The sequence below is a fragment of the Gallinula chloropus genome (genome assembly GCF_964237585.1).
Source record: "Gallinula chloropus genome assembly, chromosome: 4".
In the NCBI taxonomy this organism is placed as follows: Eukaryota; Metazoa; Chordata; class Aves; order Gruiformes; family Rallidae; genus Gallinula; species Gallinula chloropus.
The window spans coordinates 91,641,001-91,666,564 of NC_140088.1; the positions used below are offsets into that span (position 1 = coordinate 91,641,001).

At 63.7% G+C, this 25,564-nt stretch overlaps 2 protein-coding genes across 4 annotated transcripts; both read right to left on the reverse strand.

Annotated features, from left to right (window-relative positions):
- Positions 1 to 7,982: 7,982 nt before the first annotated feature.
- On the reverse strand, positions 7,983 to 20,044 carry RBPMS (RNA binding protein, mRNA processing factor). 3 transcript variants are annotated; one of them, XR_014617309.1, is made up of 9 exons: positions 19,945 to 20,044; positions 14,301 to 14,378; positions 13,836 to 13,874; positions 13,635 to 13,697; positions 12,761 to 12,911; positions 11,763 to 11,893; positions 10,016 to 10,085; positions 8,742 to 8,847; positions 7,983 to 8,055 (listed from the first exon to the last, which is right to left on the reverse strand). XR_014617309.1 is itself a non-coding variant. In XM_084264133.1 (8 exons), exons 1-8 carry the CDS (start codon positions 20,005 to 20,007, stop codon positions 8,050 to 8,052), a joined length of 576 nt encoding a protein of 191 aa, XP_084120259.1. In that variant the 5' UTR covers positions 20,008 to 20,044; the 3' UTR covers positions 7,983 to 8,049. The 3 variants fall into 3 exon arrangements, 2 of the variants coding, with proteins under 2 accessions (XP_084120259.1, XP_084120258.1); XM_084264133.1 differs by lacking the exon at positions 11,763 to 11,893; XM_084264132.1 differs by lacking the exon at positions 7,983 to 8,055 and having other exon boundaries at positions 8,740 to 8,847.
- A 1,867-nt stretch (positions 20,045 to 21,911) lies between these two features.
- DCTN6 (dynactin subunit 6) lies at positions 21,912 to 24,212 on the reverse strand. The gene is made up of 7 exons (XM_084264131.1): positions 23,923 to 24,212; positions 23,704 to 23,768; positions 23,518 to 23,623; positions 22,818 to 22,906; positions 22,593 to 22,640; positions 22,238 to 22,380; positions 21,912 to 22,161 (listed from the first exon to the last, which is right to left on the reverse strand). Exons 1-7 carry the CDS (start codon positions 24,195 to 24,197, stop codon positions 22,063 to 22,065), a joined length of 825 nt encoding a protein of 274 aa, XP_084120257.1. The 5' UTR covers positions 24,198 to 24,212; the 3' UTR covers positions 21,912 to 22,062.
- Between the last annotated feature and the right edge of the window lie 1,352 nt (positions 24,213 to 25,564).

Below are 25,564 nucleotides of genomic sequence, written 5' to 3' on the forward strand. Positions count from 1 at the left end.
ACTTCATGTTCTGTGCTGATGCTGTCATCCTTTCACCGTTCCCCGCGTGGGAAGGGGGAGGAACCACCTTGAGCAAAGCTCCCTCGCTGCCTGGTGTTCGTGTGGCACAGGCTGACGTGGAATGTGGCCAGACTCTGTCCTCTTGCTGACTTATTTTTATGCACAGCACCAGTCGATCAATGCTGATGGTGTTTCCCTGGCGCTGCGGGAGAGCAGCGGTGCCTCAGCTCTTCTGGAGTTAGGATTGGTGATCAAAGAGGTGCTGGTGGTGTCCTGCTGACAGCAGATTGCTGCTGCCTGCACGTGAGCTGCTGCCTTGCTTGATGGACCTGGGCCTGACGCAGAGGCCGTGGGTCAGGACACACGGACAGGTGACGAGTGAGGCTTTGTGCCTGTGAACAAGCTGTGTCTGCTGGGGGGAGCACAGGAGGAGGAACATGCTTCTGTGAAGTGTGGCATTTATCCTCCTGATTTTAAACACTGCTGCTCTTTGGGAAGCAGACAATGCTTCCAGCATTGCCTGTGTTGGCGTGTAGAGTTGCTAAAGGCCAGTAGGAGGTTTCTTCTATTATTTTTATATTTTAGATAGATAGATAGATAGATAGATAGATAGATAGATTTTATGCTTTTAAAATATACATATATATCTGTACACACGTATAAAAGACCATGCTGCTCTGGCTGGTTTTGAAACTGCTTCTCTTTCCTCTATTTTCCAGGTCAGCACAAACAATTCCTCTTGGAGCTTTTTTGTCTTCTGTTCCTGCTCTGCTTTAGAGCACCTGCAGCATGCTTGCACAACCCTTCATCTCTCTTCCATCATCTCCACTCAAAAAAATACCCAGAGGATGAAATAAAAGGTTCCCTTCCATCTGCTGCATTGCTGAGCAGTGATGGTGTTTGGGGTTTGTTGTGCTGGGCTTGCTCAGACAAAATGGGTTCTGTTTCTCTTATCGAAGACACTCCCAGCACACCTCTTAAAAATCAAAGTTACCTTGGAAAGGGCTCAGACTGTGTCAATGTGAGTCTGTTTGCTGAAGGCATTTAACACCCCTCCAGGCTACTCCAGTCTCTTGGCAGCGTAATGCCCAGACCAGGCTCTTTGCTCAAGTTCAGCTTCCGAGTTCAGGGCTGTTAAAACCTTCAACCGGATTCCTCCTCCTCTGGGGTGCTCCCATGTATTCCCTGTCTGCCAGGGTGGTTCTCCCACCAGCCAAAACCACGATGCCTTCAGCTTGCTTTCTTTGGCAGAACTCCCCTTCCCTCAGCCTGGCAGTGCGGAGGGTCAGCGAGAGGCACCGTGCTCTCTCCTGGGGGCCGTGGGCCTCTTGCTCCGTTCTTCTCTTCCTTGGAAGCATCTTCTGCTGACCAGGAAGATAAAGGGACTCGGGCTGCCCTTGGCCAAGAGAGAACATAGAACAACATATGTCACTTGGAAGGGCCTACAGTGATCTCCTAGCACACAGCAGGCATTTCTCATGCATTTCGGGAAGGCTCCTCGCCAAACCCCTCTCGGCGCGGTCTTTGCCTGTCCCTGCCAGGCGAGGACTTGCCTCTTCCGCTCTCCTGAGGTCATGCGTGTCCTGTCCAGCAAGGACACTGTTCCCTCTGCTCCAGGATTTCCCTGCCTTGATCCTGGCTGGGCTGTCATTTGAGCCTTTCTGACCCCCCAGGGCAACCAAGGAATGCAGGTGCTCATGAGGGGTTTGGTTCTGCTGATGGCACCATCCTTCTCTTCTTCTCTGTCCCTGTCAGCCAGGAGCAGAGAGGCGTTCAGCTCCCACCCTGGTGATGCTGAAGAATGTAGGGACAAGGCCCTGGGGAAAAGGAGGACGCTTTTTCTCAGTGATGTGAGCTCTCTGAGATAGATCTTTGCTGTCTACATCATCCTTTCACTTGCACAATTACATCTTGAGCCTGTGGCTGTGAGGACAGAATCCACAGCAGTCACTGGAGCTCCTCCCAAGGGAACAGGACTCTTTTGAGGTCTGCAAGCAGCCAGAGATGTGCACTCAGTCCTCAGTTTCCCCTTCGCTAGTTCATCTTGCTGGGAGGGACCTGTGCCATTTCCCCTGTGATGAAACTGGAGGAGGAGGAGGAGGAGGAAGTGAGTGGGGTAACCTGGCTCACATGGCTCGTGGCTTTTCCTCTCCAGCCAGGCCGTGCTGGTCTAGGGTTTGCTTCCGAAAAGGGATCTTTTCATGGCAGCATACCTACCCGTGGGCAACAGGGGCTGCCCTGGCCCTTCAGGAGGAGCTTGTTAGGACTTTGTTGTATCTCTGTACACAAATCAGACCCCCAGAATGAGCACACTGTTGGGTTGGGCTTTTTAAGGTACAAGTCGCATAGCCCAGGGGTGTCACAGCTCTCCTAAAAGTTGCTGTAACTGAAGAGTCCCTCCACCTGCCCGTTAGAGTGATCGTTCTGGAAGGGGATGGAAAGCAGCAGGATTTTGTATGGTTGAATGAGAAAACTGCCGTGAGGCAGTGTGTACCAGAGCTGATCTATAATTCATGGTGATCGTTCGAGGCTTTTAGGGAGCGGAGGAGAGCGGGGGGCAGGAGAGCCCTGACAACTGGCGTACAGACCTGCACGTGGATGGAGCCAGCGAGGGCTGTCACTTCACATGAGCACGGGCAGCAGCGCAGGGCCGCCCGGGAGAGCCGGGCTCCTGGTACCTGCTGAGGAGCAGGGGGCTGCGTTTGCAGATGACTAGAAGCAGCCATGGCACTGACATCTCATTATTTCCACCTCTCTTGCTCGCTTTCCGGTCGCTGCTAATGTACCAGCCCCACGTTCCCCTGTGTGTCACTGCCTGGGGGGAGATGCCCAGTACGAGTGCTTACTGTTGGCTGGGTAAAATTCGGCAAGGCTGACGGCAAACAGCCACCAGGGAGAGGAGTGTTTAGACCCTGATCTGCTGGCACTGGCTTCGTACTGCGGCCCAGGTCAGCGACATGGCTGGATCGCCGAGGTTCCCCACTGAGGTGTCACCAAGAGAGGGGTCGATCAACACCTCGCGTAGCTGGTGCTGCTGTAGCCCTGCCCAGCCTTGGCTCTCAGGGTGTTGGCACAAGGTCCCCAGGAGCCCTGGGGCAGCGTTTTGTTGTTGTGTAGAAGCAGGTAAGGAAGGGTGGCAGTTCCCCAGAAGAAAGGGCTTGTCTGGACACAGCAGGGCCCTCGGCAGGTGCGCAGCTTCCCCGGCATGCCTGGGCTGGGGTCAGAGCATCTCGGGAGGAGAGCAGGGAGCTGGGACAGCCTGGAGTGGTGAAGAGACGTCTGGGGACACGTCTCATCACGGCTGCAGTGACATGACAGGCAGTTAGGAAGATGATGGGGTCAAACTCTTTTTGGCAGTCGTGGCAGGTGATGCAATAGGGGAATGTGGGAGGTTTGGCTTGGATATCAGGGTTGGGGGGCAGGATGGACGCCTGGTGAAGAGGTGTCTCCATCCATGGAGGTTTCAAGCATCACCCAGATCTCATTGGCAATGGTCTGATGCAGATGGAGGTTGGCTCAGAGACCTCCTGTGGGCCCGAGCTCTGGCTCCTTCAGTGCCGCCCAGCTTTCCGTATGAGCAGACCCCCTTGTTTCTTGCTGGCTTGCTCTCTGCTGCTTTGCTTTGCGAGTGCATGTGCTGGCCTCCGTGCTGCCTGGCCTGGAAGGAAACCCCAGCCATTCCTCTGAAAGCCCATCAGCACTTCCATGGCTGGGACCCACGTGCAGGACTCTGCCAGCCTCACAGGTTGGACACTGTGCAGAGTGTGAGCGCAGCAGGGGAGAAGGATGGCCAAGGCAGGAGGTTGTCCTTCTATTAAGCTGCTTTTTTGACTCTACCCACACTTCTGGGCTTACATCCAACACGAGGTACTCGTGCGGCTTCCTCCTGCCTCCATCAGCTGCATAGTGTTCGCTGTTCCCATTGAGCCGGTTATTAATTATGGAGACTGCAGGATGAAGCCCAGGCTCAGCTAACGGTTGACTTCCCCGGGTTTCAGAAGGAACATTTCAGAGCTCAGTTAATGTTTCTTAGCTGGGCTCTGGGAGCTCCGCTGTTGCCTTGCTTTCCAGCCCGAGCATGGCAGCGAGCAGCGGGTCCATGTTGGCTGTGTCCATGTTGGCTGTGTCCATGTTGGCTCTCTGGGCAGCCCGCAGTTGCAGGGCACACATCCACAGCGCCCTGCTCTGCTCATCTCCCTGGGTTGAAGTGTCTCCCCGAGGCCGGTACCCGGCCTGGGGACAGCTTCTCTGGCTCCATGGCTGCCGGCACAGCCCCAGGGCAAACTTCAGGCCTTGTGTCCCGCTGTTACCCTGCAGCACTGGGGCAGCTGATGCTCTAACTGTGCTTTCCCAGGCACACAGAGCGTTTGCGTGCCCGTGGGGAGTGCAGGGCAGCCCTGCCATCAGCACAGTGCCTCATGCCAGCCGATGCCACTCCATGTCCCTGAGCGTGGAGAATTGGGGAGCAAATCCCTGGTGAGCGCTGTGCCCTCGCTTCACAAAGCCACCTCTCTGCTCTGAGCCGCCAGTGTCCCTCCCAGCCCATGTCTCAGCTTCCTGGCCAAACCCCAGCGCAATCTCCTCTTTCCTCTCCCAGCCGTTAGTCCTTCTCCCCTCCCCAGAGGAGGAGGCCCAGGCGCCGGGCTCGCTCCTCCTCCCTGCCCGGGCCTTGACTCCGGCTCTGTCTGCCCTTTGCTCTCCCAGCCCTGGCTGGCCTGTCGCCATTCCCGCAGCACCATACCCTGGTCCCTGCTGCAGCAGTGGAGTCCTCTGAGAGACGAAGCTCTCCTCCTCCTCTCTCCTGCCTTGTTCCTGTTTGTCCTCTGCTCAGGTTGTGTCCGTAAGGTGCAGGGAGTTAGTGCTGGCTTTTGCTGTGCAGGCCTTTCCGACCTCTTCCCAGCCTGCCCCCCCGTCTCGGAGCCACAATCCTCTGCACAGTGATCTATAGGAAGGAGCTGCTCACATCCCGCCCCTTCCCTTCCCTGAGCTTGGCCTTGGCACTGGAGGGATGTGGAGAGAAAGACTTGGCAAAGCAGGAACAGAGCATGAAATCTGTGCTTTTTGGTTTTCCCAGCACTGCCTGCTCGTACCCCACCACCCCGGGGACCCATCCCTGGTGTCGAGTGCCAGCACTGACCCAGGAGTCCCCAGTCCCGTGTCGCAATCTCCCGCTGTCAGCCAGCAGCTCAGGCCTTCCTGTAAGCGCCCCGACGGTCACGGAGAAGGAATGTTCTCCCAGCCGTGTGGGGAAAGGTCATGGCGGGCAAAGGGGACGCCGGGGCCTGGCGAGTGGCTCCGCCACTCCTTCCCCTCGCTCAAAGGGGCAGCGCCGCTCAGCACGGAGCCATTTCCATGCTGATCGGAGTTGCCCCCTTGAGCGAGGGGAAGGAGCGTCTGAGCCACTTGAAGGGGAGAATGAAATAAAACCAACCAGCGGCCCAGAGGTTAAGCATGTTGGGCAAGGCCCTGCTTCCCTTCGCAGGGCAGGCCTGGGGGACGCCACTGTGCTGGGGCAGCGCCCAGGGGGAGGTGTGTGTGTGTTTGAATCCACTGCCGAAGGTGCCAGTGTGCCTCCCTGGAGCAGGGCCTGCCACAGCGCCCACCACAGCGCCCGCCATGCCGATGGCGGCCTGGTACTGCCGTTGGGCCTAGCGATATAGGTTGTGGCCTGCTCACAGCTCGCCGCTGCCGTCCCTTCCTACCGAGCTCTGGGATATAAAGCTGTGGGAGGATTAGCATCCAGCTCTTAAGGGCTTAGCTCCTGGACCCCGTCCCTGCCAGCCAAGGGGTTCGAGTAACACCAACACCGTGCCTTTCCCTCCTGCCTGCGGCCTACAACATCCTCTGCACACCCGTCTCCGAGACGGTTCGCCAAGCCAGAGCCCAGGCTGTTGGCTGAGGCTCCCAGGGGACGCTGGTCGCGTTTACCCAGGAGGAGCAGAGGAAGGGAGGAGGAATTTCTAGGTTGAGGGTGTTTTTTTTCCAAAAACCTCAGCGTGTTTTCATAAAAAATACTAATAAATAAATAACACCCCCCCGTGGCCCTTGGTCTCTAGGCTACGTTTGCCTCTGCTGTGGCTGAGCTCATGGAAAATCGGAGCTGAGCTCCTGTGCCAAGATTAGTGGGTTTAAAAAGCTACACTGATAACATCTTCCTGAACATGGGAGGCGTTTCTTCCAAACCTGCTGATCCTTCCAGCCTGCATTTCAGAGCTTTCCTAGAGATCCCAGCAAGCCGAAGAGGGATGGTATCCACCCCAAATATCTACCCTGGGAACTCGCTGTGTCCCGCAGCACCGTCACCTGTTTAAATTCCCGAGGGAGGAAGGAGGCTGCCATCCTGTGCCCCCACAAAGGGCGCCAGGGTGCGTGCTGGGCTCCTCCTCCCCGCTCCCACCCGGGCACGCAGCACACGGTGATGCTCTGCTGGTAACTTACAATAATCACTGGGTTTATTTCTTAAAAAATTACAATAGAAAAGTACCTTGAAACGTTATTTCCAAAAGCCGAGTAGACAACATGGGAGCTTCCCTCTCCTCTCCACAAGATAAAAAGTACGGGAAGTGGTTGGCTAAAGGAGTGAGTCCGTTGCTTGGGAACGCTGGCATGGCTCCCTCCGGAGCAGAGCTCGCAGCTTTGCCTCCCAATCCGTTTCTTCTCAAGCCCGCTTCTTACAGCAGACCCCAGCGGAAGAGTTTCCCATCACACCATCTCCCTACCTCCCCCTTCCTCCTCCCCTGACCCCCCCCCAGGGCTCCAAAATCTCAGCCATCTTGTCTTATTTTGGCCCTTCCCACTGAAGGAAAAGGAGGAGGAAGGAAGAAGTCAGGGTGTTGAACAAGGCAGCGGTCACCCCGTGTCTTCCGTGCGGCTGGAAAGCCGGCGAAGCCTGGGCCGGTGGGCCGGGTGGGAGCGGGAAAGGCAACGAAAGGAGACGTTCCACACCTCCTCTAGCCACAAACTGAAGTCTGCTCCAGGGTTTGCTTTGCTCTTTGGGTTGGGGGGGGGAGTTTTTTCCCCAAATTCCTCCTGGAGCAAGGAGGAGAGACCAGGAAGCCTCTTTGCCAGTGGCAGGTACTGCCCTGCAGGCAGCATCCCTGCCCTCTGCCCGAGGGAAGGCAGGAACCCAAACCTCCATGCTAAAGCCCCGCATCGGCCCAGCGCTTGGGCCCGGCGGTGCCTCGGGCCCTCGGGGCTCAATCCTGGGGAACCCCTGGGCTTCGGTGCGTGCTTGGGGTGTAGGGTTGGGTTTTGTCTCCTGCAGCACTTTACGTTGCCTGTAAGAACTTTGAGCAGGAGGAGGAGGAAGAGGAGGCAAGTCATCACCTGGCTACATGAGCCGGGACTGTGTGCCCATCCCTGATCCGAGCACCGCGCCGCAAGCTACGTACGGAGCCCTGCAGTGAAGAACTACACCAGCAACAACCGAACCCCAACCAACCGCTGCGAGGAAGCTTCCGACTGTCCCGCCTGGCTGTCGCTCCGGTGGGAGCGGCAAGAGGACAGCAGGAACACCGGAAGCACCTACAGACGCCTTGGCAACAACGTGGTCCCTGGCAAACCCGCGTCACCCGTCTCGGCACCCAGAGGCGCATGGGCGCCCCGGGGGTGGGAGGGATAGCGAGACTCCCAGCCATGCTCATTCCCAAGCCAAGCACGGAACTGGCGCTCCAACCCCGGCGTCGGACTGTCCTGTCTCCGAGGCGGGCCCGGCAGCCCTGGCTCCCGGTGCGGGTTGGGGCTGGGGAGTCTCGCTGTCCTGGGGTCCGTTTGAAGAGACTTTTCCAGGCGCCGGTGGCAGCGCCTGGCAGAGGGAGCGTCCCCCAAGGGAACACGCTCCTTCTCACAAATATACAGTGTAAAAAGAGGGAAAATATTATTACTAGCTACACTTCTCAGTTTTCTTCTAGGAGAGCAGATGTGTGATAGAGGCTGTGGGAAAGTCTTGGAGGAATCCAAACTTGTGTGAGGTTTTTGGTTGGTTTTCTTCTTTTTTTGGGTTTTTTTTTGTTGCTGTTTTCTTTTTTTCCTTGTTTTGGTTTTTTTTTTTCAAGCCTGTAACAACAGAGAGAGGTGTTAAAAAACGGGCTGAGGCACCGTGGATGAGGGGCTGTGGTCATCTAATCCCTCTTCCTTCATGGGGACGGTCCCGTGCCAGATCCTGAGGTGGGGAGACAGGGAAGGGGCAAAGGTGGGAGATGCCTGTGGGGAGATGTGGGGCTGCTGGCACCCTGGGGCTGGGCTGAAGGGCAGGATGGCAGAGTTGTAGGGGTTGGAAGGGACCTCAAGAGATCACCGAGCCAAACCCCGCCCTTCCAGTTTGTTTCTCCGCGTGGCTGCGGTCCCGGGAGTTTAACTGGGGAGGCAGCAGATGGGACGCTGAGAGTTCAGTCTGAGTTGAGTTTTGTGCTCGGGAGGAATTCGCTCTCTGTTGATCCAAGGCAGGAAGCGAGGACGCAGCGAGATGCGATTACCTTACCCATTCCAGGGAGTAATTCAGGGCTGAGAGGCATTCCTGGCCTGTCCCAACTCTCGCCCCTGATAAGACCGATACTGCGGGGACGGCGGCAGAGCCCTGGTTCGGGGCCGTGCCGCAGCGGGAGCGGCCGTGCCACCATGCAGGGGTCGACCCCAGGGACGCACTGCCTCGCGTGGCCATCGCCTCGGGGAGCTCGTGTGGCCTTCCTCCTCCAACCCCCTCCCCAAAGCAGCGTGGCCCCGGCGCCGTGCCGCAGCCTTACCAGCACACTGTGGTTTTGCGGGGAGCACGCCAACCCAGTAGCCGCCTTGGAAGAGTCCGTTAATACCCACAAGACTGACTGTAGGCCACCATCACACACCTGAGACCTGCGAGAGGACACGGCCGAGGGTCAGGCACACAGGCAGGGGGGCCGGGAGCGGTTGTTTTGCCTAAGGGGACAGTTCCTGGGCTCCGTGAGGGGAACACAGGGAAGATGGAGGTGGGAGAGCTTGGGTTCTGGCACAGTCCTTGCGGGGGAGCAGGGAGGTCCCCAACTCCATCCTCGCTCCTGGTGCTAACTACCAGGCTTGCTGCGGGCAGGTGGACCCCTTCCCAAGGGGTTGCTCATCTCCCCTTCCCAAGCAGGGCTCTGTTTGCATCCTGGCTGGGAGCGCTGGCACGGTCCATGTTTTGGAAGAACCACCCGCTCCCAAAAGCCTCTCCACTCCCTATTTTTATCTGCTGGGCCCAAAATAGCCAGCAAATGCTTGGCAGATCCAAGGAGTCTCAGATCAGCTGCAGCCAGGGCCGGTCCTCCTGCCCTCCCTGGGTGAATGCGCCTTGTGGCCAGGGCGCAGCGGTGGCACAGGAGCGCAGGCAGCTGATGCCAGAGCCCCTCCACATCCCTGGATGCACTGGGGTTTCTCCACAGGTGGGTGTGGATGTGACTCGGGGTTTCCTGGGAGGCAGCGTGGGGTGGTGGCAGCGGGCTAGGATCACCGGGCAAGCGATGCTTGGAATCCTGTCAGCCCTGTCCTCCTCTCCCATTTGAATCCCCTCTGTTTAGTCACCCACCAGAGGGGCTGAGCGTTACCTTCCCAGCCTCCCTTGCAGGGCTTTACCCATCCGCAGGGGTCCCAGGTGCAATGGATCCAGCCCACCCTCCCTCCTGCTGTGAACACCCCGCTTCTCGTTTCGGCATCCCCACCAGCCTGGGGTGCCAGCAGAGCCAGGAGGTGGAGGGCACCTTTGCCACCACCTGCATTTGGCAGGACCGTGCTGCCCCTACAACCTCCCCCAGGGCACGGGATGGGGTCAGCGAGCCATGGATCTGCCTTGGGGTGTTCTGGAAAGCTCTGGGATGGATGGTGGCTAACACATCCCCCTTCCTGAGGACAAAGACAGGCTTCCTGCCAGCAGGAAGCCTCACCAGCACGGATGGAGGGTCCCACCACCCTCCCCAAGCTGCTGGAGCCCCCAGGAGTGGTGGGGGGGCTGAGGGCAAGGATGGAGACATCCCACCCTGCCGGCGGGGAGCGGAGGGGCGGCACTCACCCGGCATTCAGCAGAACTGACGGGACTTCCAGCCCTGAGAACCAGCCTCGGACGGAGGGAGCCAGCGCATCTGCAAAGACAAGAGGGGCACAGGGTGAGCGGAGCGCCGGCCGCCCACCCAGCCGAGAGCCGCCTGACTCCGCGCTCCCCTTTCCCAGCCCTCCCCGAGTCCGGGGAGCTCCAAACACGAGCAGTACAGCCACGTCTCTGCTCCCGTGCAGCTGCGAAACACCAGCTGGGGCCAGGCATGGCCCCTCCAGCGCCGAGCCGGGCTGGCAGCACCGAGCCGGGCCGGCAGCGCCGAGCCGGGCTGGCAGCACCGAGCCGGGCCGGCAGCACCACCATCTCCCGAGGAGGAGATGGGCTCATCCCCTCTTGAGCCAGGAACATCGGGCACCACAACCTGGCAGCTCTCTCCCCGTGCCCGTGGGTGCTCTCTGCTCCTCCAAGGTAGCACCACCCCGGCCCCGCCATCCCGCCGTTCCCCAGGCTGCCACCGCCACCCTCCCCACCACCCCGGCTCGGGAGCCGCCAGGGATTATTTCTGGTGACGGCATCTCCCCCCGCGTCTCAGCCTGGGTGTTCCTGGGGAGGGGGCTGGCGACGGACCCTGGGAGCCCCCTTGCGCCGGCCGCTTCCCGGCTCCCCAGCCGTGCAGGTGCCGCCTGTTCCTTGTTATTTGACAAGGCCAGGACGGAGCTGCAATAATATTTACCGCCGCCCTTCTATAAACAGCAGGGCCCAGAAACCCGGGGTTCAGTCCAAAGCCTGAGGCTGCTTCGTACGCCCAGTCCTCCCACTCCCCCCGCTCCAGTCAGCCCCCCGGCTGCCTCCGGCGATGGCAGCTCCAGATAACCAGCTCTCCCGGCTCAGGCTCGGTGGGCCGGGGCCAAAAGCCTTTCGGATGCGGCTTATCCGGCAGATCTGGTTTCCGTGCTGCTCATTTCCTCCCGCTCCACCGCCGGGCCGGAGCCGGCAGCGAGGGGCGGCAGCTCCGGGGGCGGCGGCTGCCTCTCCCCCTCCCCGCAGCGGGACTCTCTTCGCTGGCGCCCCCGCCCCGCCCCACGCCCCGTCCTGGGCAGCATCCCGCAGGCTGGCACGGGAAGAAGCGCTCCGCTGCCCCCGTCTCCACTTCTCCTCTCCTTTCCCTCCCCCTGCTCCTCTCCCGGGGGGAAGGTGGTTAATTTTTAACGGCCGCGCGGTGCCACCGGGGCCGCCAGCAGTGGCAAAGTGCTTGTGACGAGCTTGGAGCTCGTCAATAAAGGATGGGGCCGCCGCTTGCGCTTCGCGTGTCCTCTTCTCCCTGTCCAGAGACGCTTCGCTTCACTCCCTGCATCCCGCAAGCCGCATCCCAGGGATGCTGGAGTGGCACACGGGGGGGCCTGGGAGTCGTCCCCAGCCTGTCTCATGTTCTGCACGGGGAGCAGCGGGGATGGTCCAGCCCCAGCGAGCATCCCCAGTCCCTCCCTCCCCGCCTGCCCCTGGCACGGGCGAGAGCGAAGGCAGGAAGGCAGAGAGGTGTTGGGGAAGAGGCGGCCGGTGCTGCCCGCGCGTCCCCCACCAGCGCTCAGCTCGGTTTGGGTGCCCTCCCTAAATCTCAGGGTGGGGGTAGTGGGTGCCTTGTTAGCTGGGCAGAGGTTAGTGGTGCAGCGGGCACCAGAGAAGGGAGGGGTGGAGTGGGTTGGGGAGGGGGGTTCCGGGGCGGGCGGGAGTGTGAGCGCAGTGATGGCGGATGGGTCTGGATTACCTGGGCGTGCAGCGAAGCGGGATAGGTGAAAGCAGGAGGAGGTAGAGCAGGTGCTAACTCCGCTGGGTACAGAGGGTACGGCCCCCACACTTCAGGGCTACTGGGGTAAAGTGCAGGCACTGTGAGCTCATCTGCAAGAAAAGGAGAAGGAGAGTTAACAGCAACCGACGCAGCCCCCGCCGTGCCACGCGCCAGCCAGCAGCGCTGCCAGGCCGGTCCTGCCTTCTTCCCCCCACCCCAAAGCAGGCAGGAGGAGGAGCTTCTCCATCCCCCCTTGCCCCGGAGAAGTGCGGCGTGCCAAGAGCTGACCCGCAAAGCTGACGCCAAGGTCACCCACTGGGAGACACACAGGGCTCGGCCGGTGACAAGCGGTGCCGTGGGGCTGCGTGCGCCGTCTCCAAGGGGCTGAATGGCCCTGGGGATCCAGAGCTGGCGGGCACGAAGCCCACCACGTGCCTCACACCCACGTGGAACCAGACGGAGGGGAGGGACCAGCCTCCACACAAGAGAAGGTCTTCCAGCAGCGGGGAGAGGTACAGTGTGCTCAGGGCCAGACCTCGCCGAGGGCTCTGCTGAGACCCCCTCAGCCACTACTCAGACTCCCAACGCCACGGTCTGCACCGCGCCAGCCATCGCTTGCCCCTGGGTCCGCTCCAGCACCGGCAGCTGCTTTTGGGGACCCCTGGCACGTGCCACCACACTTGCAGCACGCAGGCACCGCTGCTCCCAAACAGACCTGGCGTTCCTCATCACCACCCCCTGCGGCATCCCCGCTCCCTCCCGCATCCTGCGCCAGGGATCCGGCATCGCCGCGTCCGCCCGTGACCTTAGCACGACATCAAATCGCCCAAATGAGGGAAGTTTTCCCAGGGCGAGCGAGGAACGGGGCAGGGAGAGGGGTAGGGGGCACGCCTGGCACCTGCCAGCCCAAAATCCGCTGGCACCGCCGCGGTGGTAGCTTGGTGGGGACGCTGGGGAGAGCCAGGGCCAGTACTTACAGGGCTCCCGGGCGATGAACTGAGGTACGGCGGTGGGGAGAGGGGTGCTGGGGTTGGGGGTCCCCACCAGCTTGTTCTTGGCCATCTTGGTGTTGGCCTTGGCGAACTCCAGCCGCAGCGTCTGGGGGATCTCGGGGTCAAAGCGGATGCCCTGCGGGAGGGAAGGAGGCACGGCGGGTGGGCGAGCACCCGGGGGACAGCCCCTCAGCACACAGGAACTCCCGGGATATTTCATTAATTAACTGATGGATTGATTGACTCTTCTTCCCAACTTCCAGCCTGGAAAAGGAGCTAACTCGCCAGCCCCCGAGGCGGCTCGCATTCCTCCGGCATCTTTAGCATCCACACCATATTTGGCAGTTGGCATCCCCAGCTCTTATCCAGAGGGATTAGTGGAGCCAACAGCAACAAAAATCATTAAATAAAAAAACAACCCCCCCAAAAAAACCCACTTTACATCAAAAACAAAGGCCAGGAGGGAAAAAAATAGATAAATAAACACCAACAACCCTAAATCCTGGGGAGGAACCAGAGAACCAGCTCCACATGGTTCTCCCCATTTTCCTTTGGCAGCTTTGCCCAGGAGATGCTGGGAGAGGCATCTCTCCCCAACTCATGCCTCAGGCTCCCATCCTCTGGGAAAGGTGGGAGGGATGCAGCCCACCCCCTCCCCAAACCATCCCGACCACCCCCAGGAGCCCCAGGGGTGAGCTGGAAGGATGGATGGGGCCACGATGGGGCCAGCTGATGTGGGAGATGCACATCCCCGGGACAGAGGGACCTGGGAAATAACTGGGGATGGGGAAACCAGGAAGAGGGGTGTGGGAAATGCCCCCTCCCCCAAAATGAACCCAGAGAGGCCGAGCGCACTCACGTTCAACGCGTTCTTGGCCGCCTCCGCCTCGGAGCGGCTGTCGAAGCTGACGAAGCCCACGGGCTGCAGGGGAAGGAGGAGAGGGGGCACCATCAGCCAGGCTGCCAGGGAGCAGGGGGAGGAACCCCCCTCCCCAAACACAGCCCCAGGGACTGGTGGTGCTGGGAGAGGGTCGCTCGCCCCGCTTTGAGCAGCTCCTACCTGCTTGGAGGTGAGTTTGATGAGGGACCCTTCGTACCCCTGCAAGGGAAGAACAGAAAAGGGGCATCAGGTGGGCACAGGGAAGGGGGGGCACGGGGCGGGGGGGGGGAGGCTGTTTCCAGGGCTCAGCACTGGCACAGGGACTTGTCACCCATGGATCTTCCTTTGGGATGCTCGGATGCTCTCCTGTTCAAATAGAGCCGGGGTCCGCCCTGCCGCTGCGAGATGGGAGGGGCAATTAAACCCCCCCAGTCAGAGCTCCCTTTGCTACTCTCCTGTGGTTTACTGGGGGGAGAAAGGCCCAGAAACGTGTTTCTGTGACTGAAATGGCTAAATCAGGACTTCTTGGGGGGAACAAGCAGGCTGCCAGATCCCACCATGACCAGTGGGGCCACAGGGATGGGGCAGGGAGCCAGCCCCACACTTCCAGCCCCCCACTCCCTTTTCCCCTCCCCAGTCTGGTACCTTAAAGGGCCTGAAGAGCAGGTAAAGCTCCCGGGGCTTGATGTCCAGAGGCAACCCGCTGACAAAGAGCGTCCTCACCTAGGAGAGAAGAAAGGATGTTCCAGGGGCTGCCTGACTCGGGGCTGCCGTTCTGGGGGGACTCTTTGGGTTGACAACACTGCCAGCATCCCAGCGCCTTCCCACCCCAGCCTGGCAAACAGGATCTCCCCAGGCATCCCCTGCAACAATGCCTATTGTCTCAGTTTAATTGCAAGGAGAGTCATTAGGGAATGGGAGAAGCAAAGCCCTCCAGAGGCTTCTTTGGGGAGGAAGGTCCCTGTTTTGGCGAGGGGCTGGCTCGAAGCAGTGTGCTCCTGGTTGACCAAAGTCACCTTCTAAGGGGTTTGTAACGCTCTTTGGGCTCCCTCAAAGCTGGGGTGGCTTGAGGGAACCCTGCTTCTACCGACCCCAACAGGGGGGGATGTGGGGCTCCTCTGGGATGGGTGAGACCCGTGCTGGCCCCGTTTTGCTTCACAACCAGCTCGTAACTGGGGGAGCAATGCTGGGACAAGGGACTGGCAGCTGGATCTGCTCCCACTCCCCTTCTGCTCTGGATAACAAACCCTCTGGCTCACCAGTGTCTATTCCATAACAAAAGGGCCACTTGCCTATTCCCCTTTGCCCGTACTCATCGCTGGGGGTGGGGGCAAGGGGGCTGCCAGAAAGCAAGCAGCCCGTGAAAGGAAGCTGGGGAAACGAGCTCAGAGCCTTATCCTGGGGGATGCTGAGAGCTCGGGGCCAGGTGGGATCAGGAGGGGCTTGTCCTCATCCCTTCCTGAGCCAGGTCTGCAGGTGGGTACAGCCCGGTAAGCCTGCCTGGGACCATCCAAGGTGGGCTGGAAATCCCACCCACACCCCCCTCAAAAGATGCCTTGGGGGAAGCTTTTTGCCTGTCTCTGGTGAGCAGAGGGTGACACAGCATCCCAAGGTGTTTTAATGCTGCACTATCCCTGCTGGAATTTCTCCCAGAAGGGGCTGGGGAGGGATTCATCCAGAGGAGCTGCCTTTGCATCCATGAAATTCAGTGTAAATAAGGCAAATTTGTCCTTTCCAAGGTGGAGAAAGAAAGACTCTGCTGCAAACGGGTCCAGCTGAGCACCTCAGTGGATATATCCATCCCGGCTGGGTTTGCCTCCCAAAGAGGCTGAGCATCCCAGCACGGTCCCCTCTTGTCTCCATCACCCCTCGAGCTCGCTGGCTCCTCTCCTCCCCATCTCCCTCTCTCTTTCCTCATCTCCCTCTCCCTCTCTCTTTCCCTCTCCCTCTCCCTCTCCCTCTCCCTCTCCCTCTCCCTCTCCCTCTCCCTCTCCCCAGGGAGCTGCTTGAAACCAGAGGCACCGGGGGCGGTTCCTGGTGAGAACCCGCCACCAATTTGCCTGGTCCCTGAAACCCAAACCCCTCTCCAGGTCCTGACTCCGCCAGGTCCTGTCTCCGCCAGACCCCTCGCTCCCCCGGCAGCGGCACAGGCGGAGAGATGGGAGAGATAAAGGGAACCCTGGAAAACCACCCCCCGTCCCCCCACCCCCCCGAAAATTCGGCGGCGCAAAGGAAGCGCTGCTCCTCGGCAGGGACTTGTTTTCTTTAAGAGTTCAAACGGGGGTCGGCCAAGTCCTAAACCGTCAAATTATACGGCGGCGGCAGGAGGGAGGGACGGAGGGAGGGAGAGGGGCAGAGAAGGGTCCGACGGATCCCCCGAGCTGGCTGCCAGCTCCTAAGGGATGCTCGGGGGGGGTGAGGGGAGGAGGAACTACGAGGTTATGGGTGCTCCTGGTCCGTACCCTGCTGAAGGGTACCCAGCCCGAGGCGGTGTTTGGGTAGGTCCTACATAAACAGCGTCCCTTTGGCCGGGCTGGGTAAGGAGCAGGTGGGATGTTCTGGGGCAGGGTGGAAGGAGGTGAGAGGGGCAGGGAAAGGGAGCGTCCCCGGGGATGGTTCCCAGCGGGCTGGACGGATATCCTTTCTGCCAGAGGGGAAGATTTGAGGCGGAAATACTACTCCTGCCCTTAAATGGAAGAGGAGCTGCGGCTGGCGGGGAGCTGCTCCAGGCTTCCCTGCGCACGGATCCCAGCCGCGCGGCTCCATCCTCTACCCAACGTCCTCCCGCCGGGGTGGGGGGGTGCAAATCCTGCCCTCGGGGAAGGATTGATGGTGGGGGGGACAAAGGTTGATCAGAGAAATCCCTGGCTGATAGGCAGGAATGCCCTGTTCCGTGGGGAAAATGACCCTTCTCAGCAGAGGATGGGGTGAGATGCACGTTCCCGAGCGCCTCGTGGGACAGGGCCTGACCCACAGCCCCCTGCCAGGTTTGGCCAAGGGCATTCGAGCACGGTGGTGGGCTCCCTGCAGCCCAACCCCCCCAGGACACACACACACACCCCTCTCCCCAAATGTTTCACTGCAGTTCTGCTGACCAGGCACTTCCCAGCTCTTCCCAGCGCAGAGTTTCCCATCTCTCCTTGCCACAGGTTTGGGTGAAACCAAAGGGCTCTTCCAGGCTGGAAGCACGGATGTTTGATGTTTGCCCTGGGACGGTGCTGGCTACGGGTGCAGGACCCCACCAGCTCCATTTCCTTCAGCAGGGATGACTGCTATGGGACAGCACGAGGAGCACGCGAGGTCCCCGTTCCACAGCCCCCTGCTCCCATCGCTGCACCCCACAGCACTCTGGATCCCACCTCCACCACCTCACTCCTCATCTGTCCACGCCGAGCTTTTGTTATCCCCCCCATGGAAAGACTTTTCCTAGCCTCTCCCAGTTCCCTTTCCCTAGCAAGCCACCCCCATCCCACCCTGCAGCCCACCATCACCTTCTGCTGCCCGTGAAGCACCAGGTGGGACCAGCTCAAGGGACACTGGAGAGGGGACCGGACGCATGTCCATCAGGACTGGGGGCACACAAGAAGAGGTTGGGGACCTGGGACAAGGGGTGGCTGGGGAGGGGGTTCTCCAGACCACGCTAAGATGGCTGCAGCACAGAGAGACCCATAGCAGAGCGCCGGCAGCCTTCCTCCTCTTCCTCCCGCGGAGCTACAAGCCAGGTTCCCCTCCCGAGAGCAAGGAGGCACCGAGGAGCCATTTCCCCGCCTCAGACCCCCGTCAGACATCAGGTGCCCACCCCTGCCCTCACTCACCCCTCCCCACCTCCGCCCCCCTCCACCCCTCGCCCCCCTGCTCCGCTAAACGTTAACAGGCGGGGGCCGGCGGGGAGCGGGGACGGACGGACGGACGGATGGCGTCCGTCCGGGTGATTCATTCACGAGGCATTTAATCGCCTCCTTCACACACACACACACACACAACCCCCCAGCTCCCGTCCCTCCGCCACCCCTCGGCGGGGGCTCCTCGCTTTGATCTCCACCGGCCGCAGAGACGCTTGGCCGCTCTGCGCCGGGCAGGGGGCACCCGGACCCCGGGCTGGGAGGGGGGAGCAGGAAGGTGACCCCAACCGAGCCACGAAACGGGGCAAGCAGAGCTGCCCCCCGCCTGCCCCCAGCCCTGCCCCCCTTCCCCGGCAAAGCGGGTGCCGCTGCCCCGCGTTCCAGCCCCGCGGGGGTGAGTCCCGGGTAAATACTCCCTCTGCTCACGGGGCGTCCTCCTCGGCTGGGTTTAGATGCCGGGGCCGGGCACACGCACGCCATCAGCCCGCAAAACTCCCCGGCGTAAACAAGGCTGAGAGGGGCGAGGGGTGCGGGTTCCGCCCGCCCCGGGGTGCGGGGCAGGGCCCGTCCAGCCGCCGGCCAAGCCGCCCGGAGCCGCCTCACCCCACCGGCAGCCAAAGGTCCGGCGGAGGACGGGGCGGGGGACGAAGAACCCTCGGGGAAGCGCCCGGGAGCTGGAACGAGGAAGCGGCGGAGGGAAAATCAGCGCCAAGCCACGGGAGCGGATGGGGGGATTGCAACAGAGCGCAGGAGCGGCGGGGATGGGCGGGGGTCACGCACGGCTGTGTCCCACCCGGGGGGTGGGGGGTAGGAGGGGGGGCTTCATCCCAAACCGGCCGGGCTGGGCGCTGCAAGGAGGAAAACGAAGCAGGAGTGTGGGGTGGGGATGTGACGCAGTGACCATGGGGGGCAAGACTTATCCATCCCCTGGGCACCTTCCCCCCCTCCCCAGAAACCATCCTTGGGGTCCCCTCCCCACGCCGCGGTCCCCCGGGATGAGGGATCTGGCATGGGATGGGGATGAGGGCTGTGAGCTGGGCTCTCTGGAGCTGCTCCGCTACCAAATAAGGCCTCCGTCGAGCCTTTTACATGCCGTTCTCGCCCGGACGGGGTGACGTGACCTCCTTACAAATCGCTCTGCTCCCCCGCTCCAGGCTCCTCCGTGGGGAAACACTCCCCCATCAGCATGGCCCACAGCTCCGCCGCACGGGGGGGTCTCTCAGGGGTTGGGGGAGGGGGCAAGAGGGATGGGGTGGTCACCCCGTGGTCCCGGGAGCAGGCAGCGGGGCTCCGGCCAGCCCAGGGAGGAAGGAGGCAGGAGGAGCGGGGCCGAAGCGGGGGCTCGTCCCGCCTCGCTGCACCCCACTTGACCTCCCCAGGACGGCAGCCGCTTCTCCCACTTCTACCCCCCGCCCAGGCAGAGCTGTGTCAGCAGATCGGGGGGTCCCCAAGGGCCAGCGGCGCCAAGGCCACCCAGCCGCAGCCCCCCAGCCCCGCCGGATCCAGGCAGGAGCAGGACGAGGGCTGCCCTTCCCTCAGCGCGCCCGCGGGAAAGGCACCGTGGCCGCCTCCCGCTGCCGTGCCCGGCGCGGCCACATCGCCCCATCGCCCGGCGGGGCCACCGGTGGGACAATTCCCGGTTACCGGAGCGCTCTGGGAAACTTGGGGAAGCTTCAGGCCAGAGTCAGCTCTGGGACAGAGCGGTCACGGGAGGAGACGCCAGCAGGGAGCGGCGCGGCGGCGCCCGGCACAGCCCATCGGCCGAAGACCCCCCACCGAAAGCCGGCGGGGACGTGCCCGAGCGCTTCGGCGGGTGAAAGGCCGGGAGGAGATCCTGTCTGCCTACTCTCGCCTCCCCAAAGTCCAAATTCCCATCTCAAGGTCACGGGCAGAACCAGGAACTTGGCGGCTGGGACGGAGAGAGCCTGTCCCCGTCCCCCGGCGCCGCGGGTCTGTCTCCCGTGGGGACCGGACAGCTCCTACCCCATCCTCGGGGGAGGCGCGAAGCCGGCCCCAAGCGGGGTACCCACCGGCACCCCCGCACCCCTCCGCCCGGGCGCCACTCCCGGGGCTGGGGGTGAGCCTGTTTACCCCCCACCACTCCCTGCACTCCCATATCTCGAGCGGGGCTCTCCCGCACCCGTGGGTCCTGCCCCGGGTGTTGGGGGGGAAAGACCCGGGGGGATGCGCTGTGGCCCAGCCGGGGTGGGGGTGGAAGGTGTCCCCGGGAGCGGAGGATGCGATGCCCGCCGCTCGGAGCCTTCTCCCCCCCCGCCCCAGCAGCCCCGGGTACCTGAGGCCGGGGGAACAGACGGGACCCCCCCACCCTCATCCCCCCGGCGCCGACCCGGCGTGGGGTCCGCGGGTCCGGAGGGGGATGCCGGACGCCGGACACCCCCCCACCCGCACAGCCCCCCATCCCCGCGGCGGGGCTACCCCCCCGCTACCTCCTCCTCGGGCAGGCCGGTGTCGGCGGGGCCGCCCTCCCGATCGGCGGGGCCGCTGCTCATGGTGCGTCCGGCCAGGCTCCTCGTCCCGCCGGCGGCAGCCGCGGGCGGTGCTGAAGGCTGGCCGGGCCGGGGAGGGGCAGCCGGCCCGGGGCGGGGCGGCGGAGGCCGGCGGGGCGGGGGAGGGACGGGGCGGGGATGGGGGACGCGGGACGCGGGGGGTGATGCGGGCGGGGAAGGAAGGAGGGGGCAGGGATGGGGGTCGCGGGGGTGATGCGGGGAGGGTGGGGTGGGGAGAAGGGGCATGGCTGGGGACGCGGGACACGGCGCGGGAGGGCGGGAGCGTGACGCGGGGCCGCGGGTCCCGGGCTGGGAGAGGCGGGGGCCGGTCCCAGGGAACGCGGGACATGGCAGCTGCGGCGGCGGCGGGGCGGCGACGGCGCTGGGGACGGAGGCGGGACAGGGAGAGGGGCGCGGGGGGCCTGGCGTGCGGGGGAGGGTCTGACCCACCGCTGCCCACCCTCCCTGCCAAGCGTCCCCCGGAGGGACCGGGCTGAGCCCCACCTGGGGGGGGGGGGAGTCTAAATGCAGCCCCCCGGCCCAGGTTCCCCCTGCATTTTGGCTCTCACCCTGCCTCGGCTGGGCTTTAGGTGAGCCTGAGCTGGCTCTGACACTCGGCTCACTTGACCTCCTCTCTTCTTTCTGGGTTGCCCCCAGCCCCCACCGTGTCCCCGCGGCTCCAGAGCGGCGCGATGGAGACCCTCAGGTGACACCAAGGACATCCCACCCATGGCAGAGGGCTCGTACCAAACAGGCACTGAAGGTCATGACTCGCTTCTCCACGACTCGATGGCCAAACCAGACCCGCGGGCAGCTGCCCACACATCCTGCCCGCTGCCCAGATGGACTCAGCCCCGCTGATGATGCCAGGCAGAGGGTTTCCAGCCTCCCCACAGGGGTGATTTTCAGAGCAGAACCTCTCGTGCTGGGAGGGAGATAGAAACAAGCTGTGCCAGCTGGATTTGGAGCAGCAGGAAGCGTCCAGCCAGGAGTCCAGGTGGTCCCAAGAGGAAATAAAGAGCATTGGGGGGGGGGGCTGATCAGGTTACCTGAGTCTGGGGTAAATTCAGGAAAAAAGAAGATGCCTTATCTTTCAGCAGGGGGAGAAGTTGGAGAGAGAAGAGACGTGTTTCATCTATTGTTTCCCCCCTTTCCGTGGGCATCTCCATGGAAAGCTTCGGCTGGGGCGTGCTGGGGAGGCAGCAGCAGCTGGGATGATAGTCCCAGCCTTTGTTTGGGCTCAGCTTTGGGGGAGTGCTGGACTCTGGATTGGAATGGTAAAGCCAAAACCAACGGTGGGGTTTTGGTATCCCCACAGGTGAATGGGGTGGGGGAAAATTCCCATCAGCTGTGGCAGGCACAGCATCGCTTGGTGCCTTGGCCTGTCCCCAGCTGACACCTACATCCTGCAGCACAGCTGGTACCCGGGGTTTCTGCAGGAGCTGGTGATGCTCTCCCCTCTCTTTCCCACAGGAATTTCCTACAGGAGTTGGTTTCCTCCCATGACAAGGGGGGAAAAAAATAACAGGTTGTGTTGTACAAGGGTAGTTGGGGAAGTTGGGAACATCCCTAAGGATCCTTGGGGGTGGGGGACGCTGGCTGGGAAGCACAGACACGTCCCAAAGCCCCCCAGAAGAATGGCTGATGAACAGAGGAGATTCAGCTCTGCTCCGGACCCTCTGGGAGGGGAACAGAGCAGGAGGCAGCCTGGGGTGGGGGGTCACAGAGAGAGGCCCTGGAGCGTTTCCCCCACCCCCCAGCATGGATTTGGGGTCCGAGGCCAGGACACCCCTTCCCTCCAAGGAGACAGGCTCTCCCTGGTGGTGGGGGCCGACCTGGGGGGCTGTGGGGGGGTGTGAGGGGGCGTGAGTGCTTGTGTAGGAGCCCAGCACCCCGGGACAGAAGAGTGGCTGTCACCCTTTATTCCCACGAGGCAGCACGTACAACCCAGTCACAGCGCCAAGGAGGACGGGTCCCAGGCAGCCCGGCCTGGGGCGCCCAGGGGCCACACAGGACAAGGCAAGTGAGCAGGAGCTGCTGGCTTGGCTAAGCCCAGGCTCAGCTCTTGACGGGGGTGGACGTGGCCTTCAGGGTCTTCTTCAGGTGATGGTAGTTGGGCAGGATCTTCATCAGGAAGTCCAGCTGCAGCGTCTGGGGCTGGGAACAGAGGCAGGGGGCAGGTGAGGGCACGGCGGGGGGGGGGTGATGGGTGTCACCCACCCACCGCACCCACCTGCGGCCGCTCGGTCTGGACACGGCGCAGGCAGTCGGCCCCGTAGATGACGGTGTTCTCGGGGATCACCTCGCAGGTGCTGATGTTACAGCAGGCGCCGATGATGCAGCCGCTCGTCAGGATCACGTTCCTGCCCACGAACGCTGCCGGGGAGAGGGAGGGACCCCCGCCAGAGTCACAGCCCTCCCGCGGCGGGGCCAGCCCCCGGGGCCAGCCCCCGGCAGCACCGCAGCCCCCCCGCCCCACGGTGCAGACACACGCTGGTTCTGGGGGCACGTCACAGCTCCAGGAGGAGCTGCGGTTCGGCCTCAGCCCCATCACCACATCACCCTCCCCGGAGCAAAACCTCACCCACCTTTGGACTCGATGACGTTGTTGTCCCCCACCTTCATCGCCTGCGAGTCTGCGCGCCCGCGGTAAGGAAAACCAAGACCTGGTTTGCTCTCCCTTCAGAGAGTTGAAATCCCAATGGCACCTTCAAACCCCACAACACATCCCAGGCAGCGGGGCTGCCCACCCCCGCGGGGTCCCCGCACGCTCCCCCGTGCCTGGCGCCCGTCACACCACACCCCCAGGATACAACACCCGACTTCGAACACGTTGTTGGTGCCGATGACCATCGGCTTGGGCTCCACCTCCTCGGCCTCTGGTGTGATGTTCTCTGGATACCTGCAGGATGGGAGGACGGGGTTCAGGTTTGGAGGTCACTGTGCCCCCCACCCCAGCTCAGCAGCTCAGTGACGGGCAGCTGTACGTCCAACCCGATCCAGACAGGCTGTCAGGGCCGCCAGACAGCTCACTCTCACATGGGATCCTTCCTGGGATGAGGATCCTGCTCCTCAGCCAGCTGGAGAAGCATTCAGGGAGGGAGGAGGAGAGGAGGAGAACTCCCTTCGTGTCACAGGCACACAAGTGTGGGTTTTGGGGTGGTTCTTTGCCAGGGGGCAGGGAGGGGGGGTTCAGTTCTACGTGGTGGGGGTTGTTTGTAAGCTAAGGCCCCTCTCCCACACGAGCTGTGAGCACAAGCTCACGAGGCCGATACGGGGTCGGTGGTGATAGAGAGACGGGAACACAACAACCCTCTGCCAACCCCCCCGGGAACACCACGGCAGGCTGGGTCCCCGCTCCGGGGGAGGGCGAAGGGCAGCACGGCTGCGTCGGGAGGGACAGCAGCGGCGTCCCCCACCCCGTCCCACCCCATCCCATCCCGCTCAGAGATGCTGGGCTGGGGAACACCCCCCGGGAGAGCCCCGAGTGCCCCCGTCCCGCTTCTCACTGACCCGTTGATGATGAGGGCCTGCTCCTCGATCAGGTTCCCCTCCCCGATGACGATGGGTCCCGCCTCGGCGATGATGCGGGCCTTGGGGTGGATGACGGTCCTGGGCCCTGCCGAGGGACAGCCCGGCGTCAGCCCGGGGCCGGCACCGGCAGCCGCGGGGCGGGGCCGGGGGTGGCGGGGGCCTTACCGATGGTCACGTCCCCGCGGATCTCGCTCTCCACGCACACCACGGCCCCCGGGGCGATCTTCACGCTGCGGGAACGGGTGGGGGTCTGTCGGGGGCGGGGGGAAGGAGGTGCCCGCGCACCCCGGCGCGTGGGGCGGGGCGCGGGGGACGGGGGGGCGGGGGGCGCGGGGGGCGCGGGGGGACGCGGGGGGCGCGGGGCCGCGGGGGTCCGGCACTCACCTCTTCTGCATCTTCTCCGCCATGACGGCGCTACCGGCCGCGGCGCCTGCGCGGAGCGGGCGAAGGGCGTGGGGCCCGGCGCCCCGGCCTCGCGCTCTGCCGTGGGGCTGCCCCCGGCCCCCGCTCCCCCCGCCGCGGCGCCAGGCAAAGGCAGGCGGGGTTTGCCCGCAGCCCCCCGGTGCGCGCAGAGCGGGCGGGCGGCAGGACCCTGCGGCCGAAGGAGCCCCGCCCCACTGAGGGCGCGGCGACACGGGGGCGCATGCGCGGAGGCGCATCTTCCGCTTCCGCTGCAGCGTCCGAGCTGCTGGGTCGCGGTGTCCCGGTCCCGGTCCCGGTGGGCTCAGGGCTCGTTTGGCCCATTCTGGGGCTTAGGAACCGGCCCCGGCACTGCTCTGGAGCCTGGCAGGGCATCCCCGGCGCCCCCCAGCCGTTACCGGGGCGGGCAGAGCCCAGCCTGGCGGGACCGCGGCGCCCCGGGCTGCCCCGCGGGGCGGGGCCGGCGGGTTCGGAGCCGGTCAGGCAGCGCCCGGGCCGCCCGCGCGGCTCGTCACGGCCCTTGCTCGGTGCCCGCGCCCAGCCGCGGGACCCGCTCGGCGACGGCGGCACCGGTAGAGCCGCAGGCAGCACAGGGACAGGCCTGGGGCCTTGGGCGGCCGGTCCCGGCTGCACCCGGCGGGTACCCCCGTCCCGTGTCCCGGCGCCGCCCGACACCTCCGGGCCGCGTCCTGACATCACAGGGGGTGGGTTCGGGGCACGGAGCCCAACGTCCCGGGGGCACAGCCCGACCCGGGCATCTCCCGGTGCCGAGAACGGAGCCCGGGTTCCGGTCGCGTTGGTCCCCATCGTGCCGGGGGCCTGGCGTGCAGCCGGCCGAATTAACCGCCCGGGGAAAGGCCCTTTCCCCCCCGTGTTCCCCGCCCAGCTCGTTATTCGGGGCGCGCACACATCTCCCCTCCCTCCCCCCGCCCGGCTATAACGCCACCGCTCGTGAACGGTGTGACGGTGGCCCCGGGGATGTGCTGGAACCAGCCGGGACTCCCAGCTGGACCTCGGCAGGAGCCACACGGGAGCCGGGGCTGGAGCCAGGGCAGGACCAACCCGGTGCAGCACCACACGGGAGCCGGAGCTGCGCGGGAGGCGCCCGGGGCTGGCCCGGCCCGGCCCGCTGGAGCTGTCCGGCCGCCGGGCTGGAAGCACCCCGCGGCCCGACCCGGCAGCCGGCACAGCCCCAAAGCCCGGCGGGGACCCGAAGCACCGACCCGGGGCCGCGCGGTGCCTCCGGGCGGGCGGCAGCGCTGGCTCCGGCACCTTCCCGGGGCTCCTCCCTCCGCCCGCCCGTGCCCGGGAGGCGCCGCACGACCGCAGCTGCCGGCAGCCCCGCCCGGGAGCGCCCCGCCGCCCGCTCCGCTCCGCTCCGCTCCCGGGCGTGTGCCCGCGGGCGATGCCGGGCGGGGCCGACCCCCAGCGCAAACCGGTTCCCCCAGAGCAGGCCCCGCACTCACCGGTCCGGAGGGCTCTGTCCTGCCGCTGGCCGCTCCCGACAAGGGCTGGGGAGGAGGAGCCGGCGGTGCCCGCGCCGGGAGGAAGGAGCCCGGCGGCAGCGGGACGAAGGGGCTCCGGGAGCACCCCCGGGCCCTGCCGG

Coding starts and splice junctions, on each gene's coding strand:
- DCTN6 (XM_084264131.1), bottom strand. CDS start 24,197: ATGCGCCTCCGCGCATGCGCCCCCGTGTCGCCGCGCCCTCAGTGGGGC. Junction 22,907..23,517: donor CAGGCCCTCATCATCAACGG/GTCAGTGAGAAG, acceptor CCCATCCTGCAG/GTATCCAGAGAACATCACAC. Junction 22,641..22,817: donor CGTGTTCGAAGTCGGGTGTT/GTATCCTGGGGG, acceptor GCGGGCGCGCAG/ACTCGCAGGCGATGAAGGTG.
- RBPMS (XM_084264132.1), bottom strand. CDS start 20,007: ATGAGCAGCGGCCCCGCCGATCGGGAGGGCGGCCCCGCCGACACCGGC. Junction 12,912..13,634: donor CGGCCAAGAACGCGTTGAAC/GTGAGTGCGCTC, acceptor TCCCTCCCGCAG/GGCATCCGCTTTGACCCCGA. Junction 11,894..12,760: donor GTTCATCGCCCGGGAGCCCT/GTAAGTACTGGC, acceptor CTTTTCTTGCAG/ATGAGCTCACAGTGCCTGCA.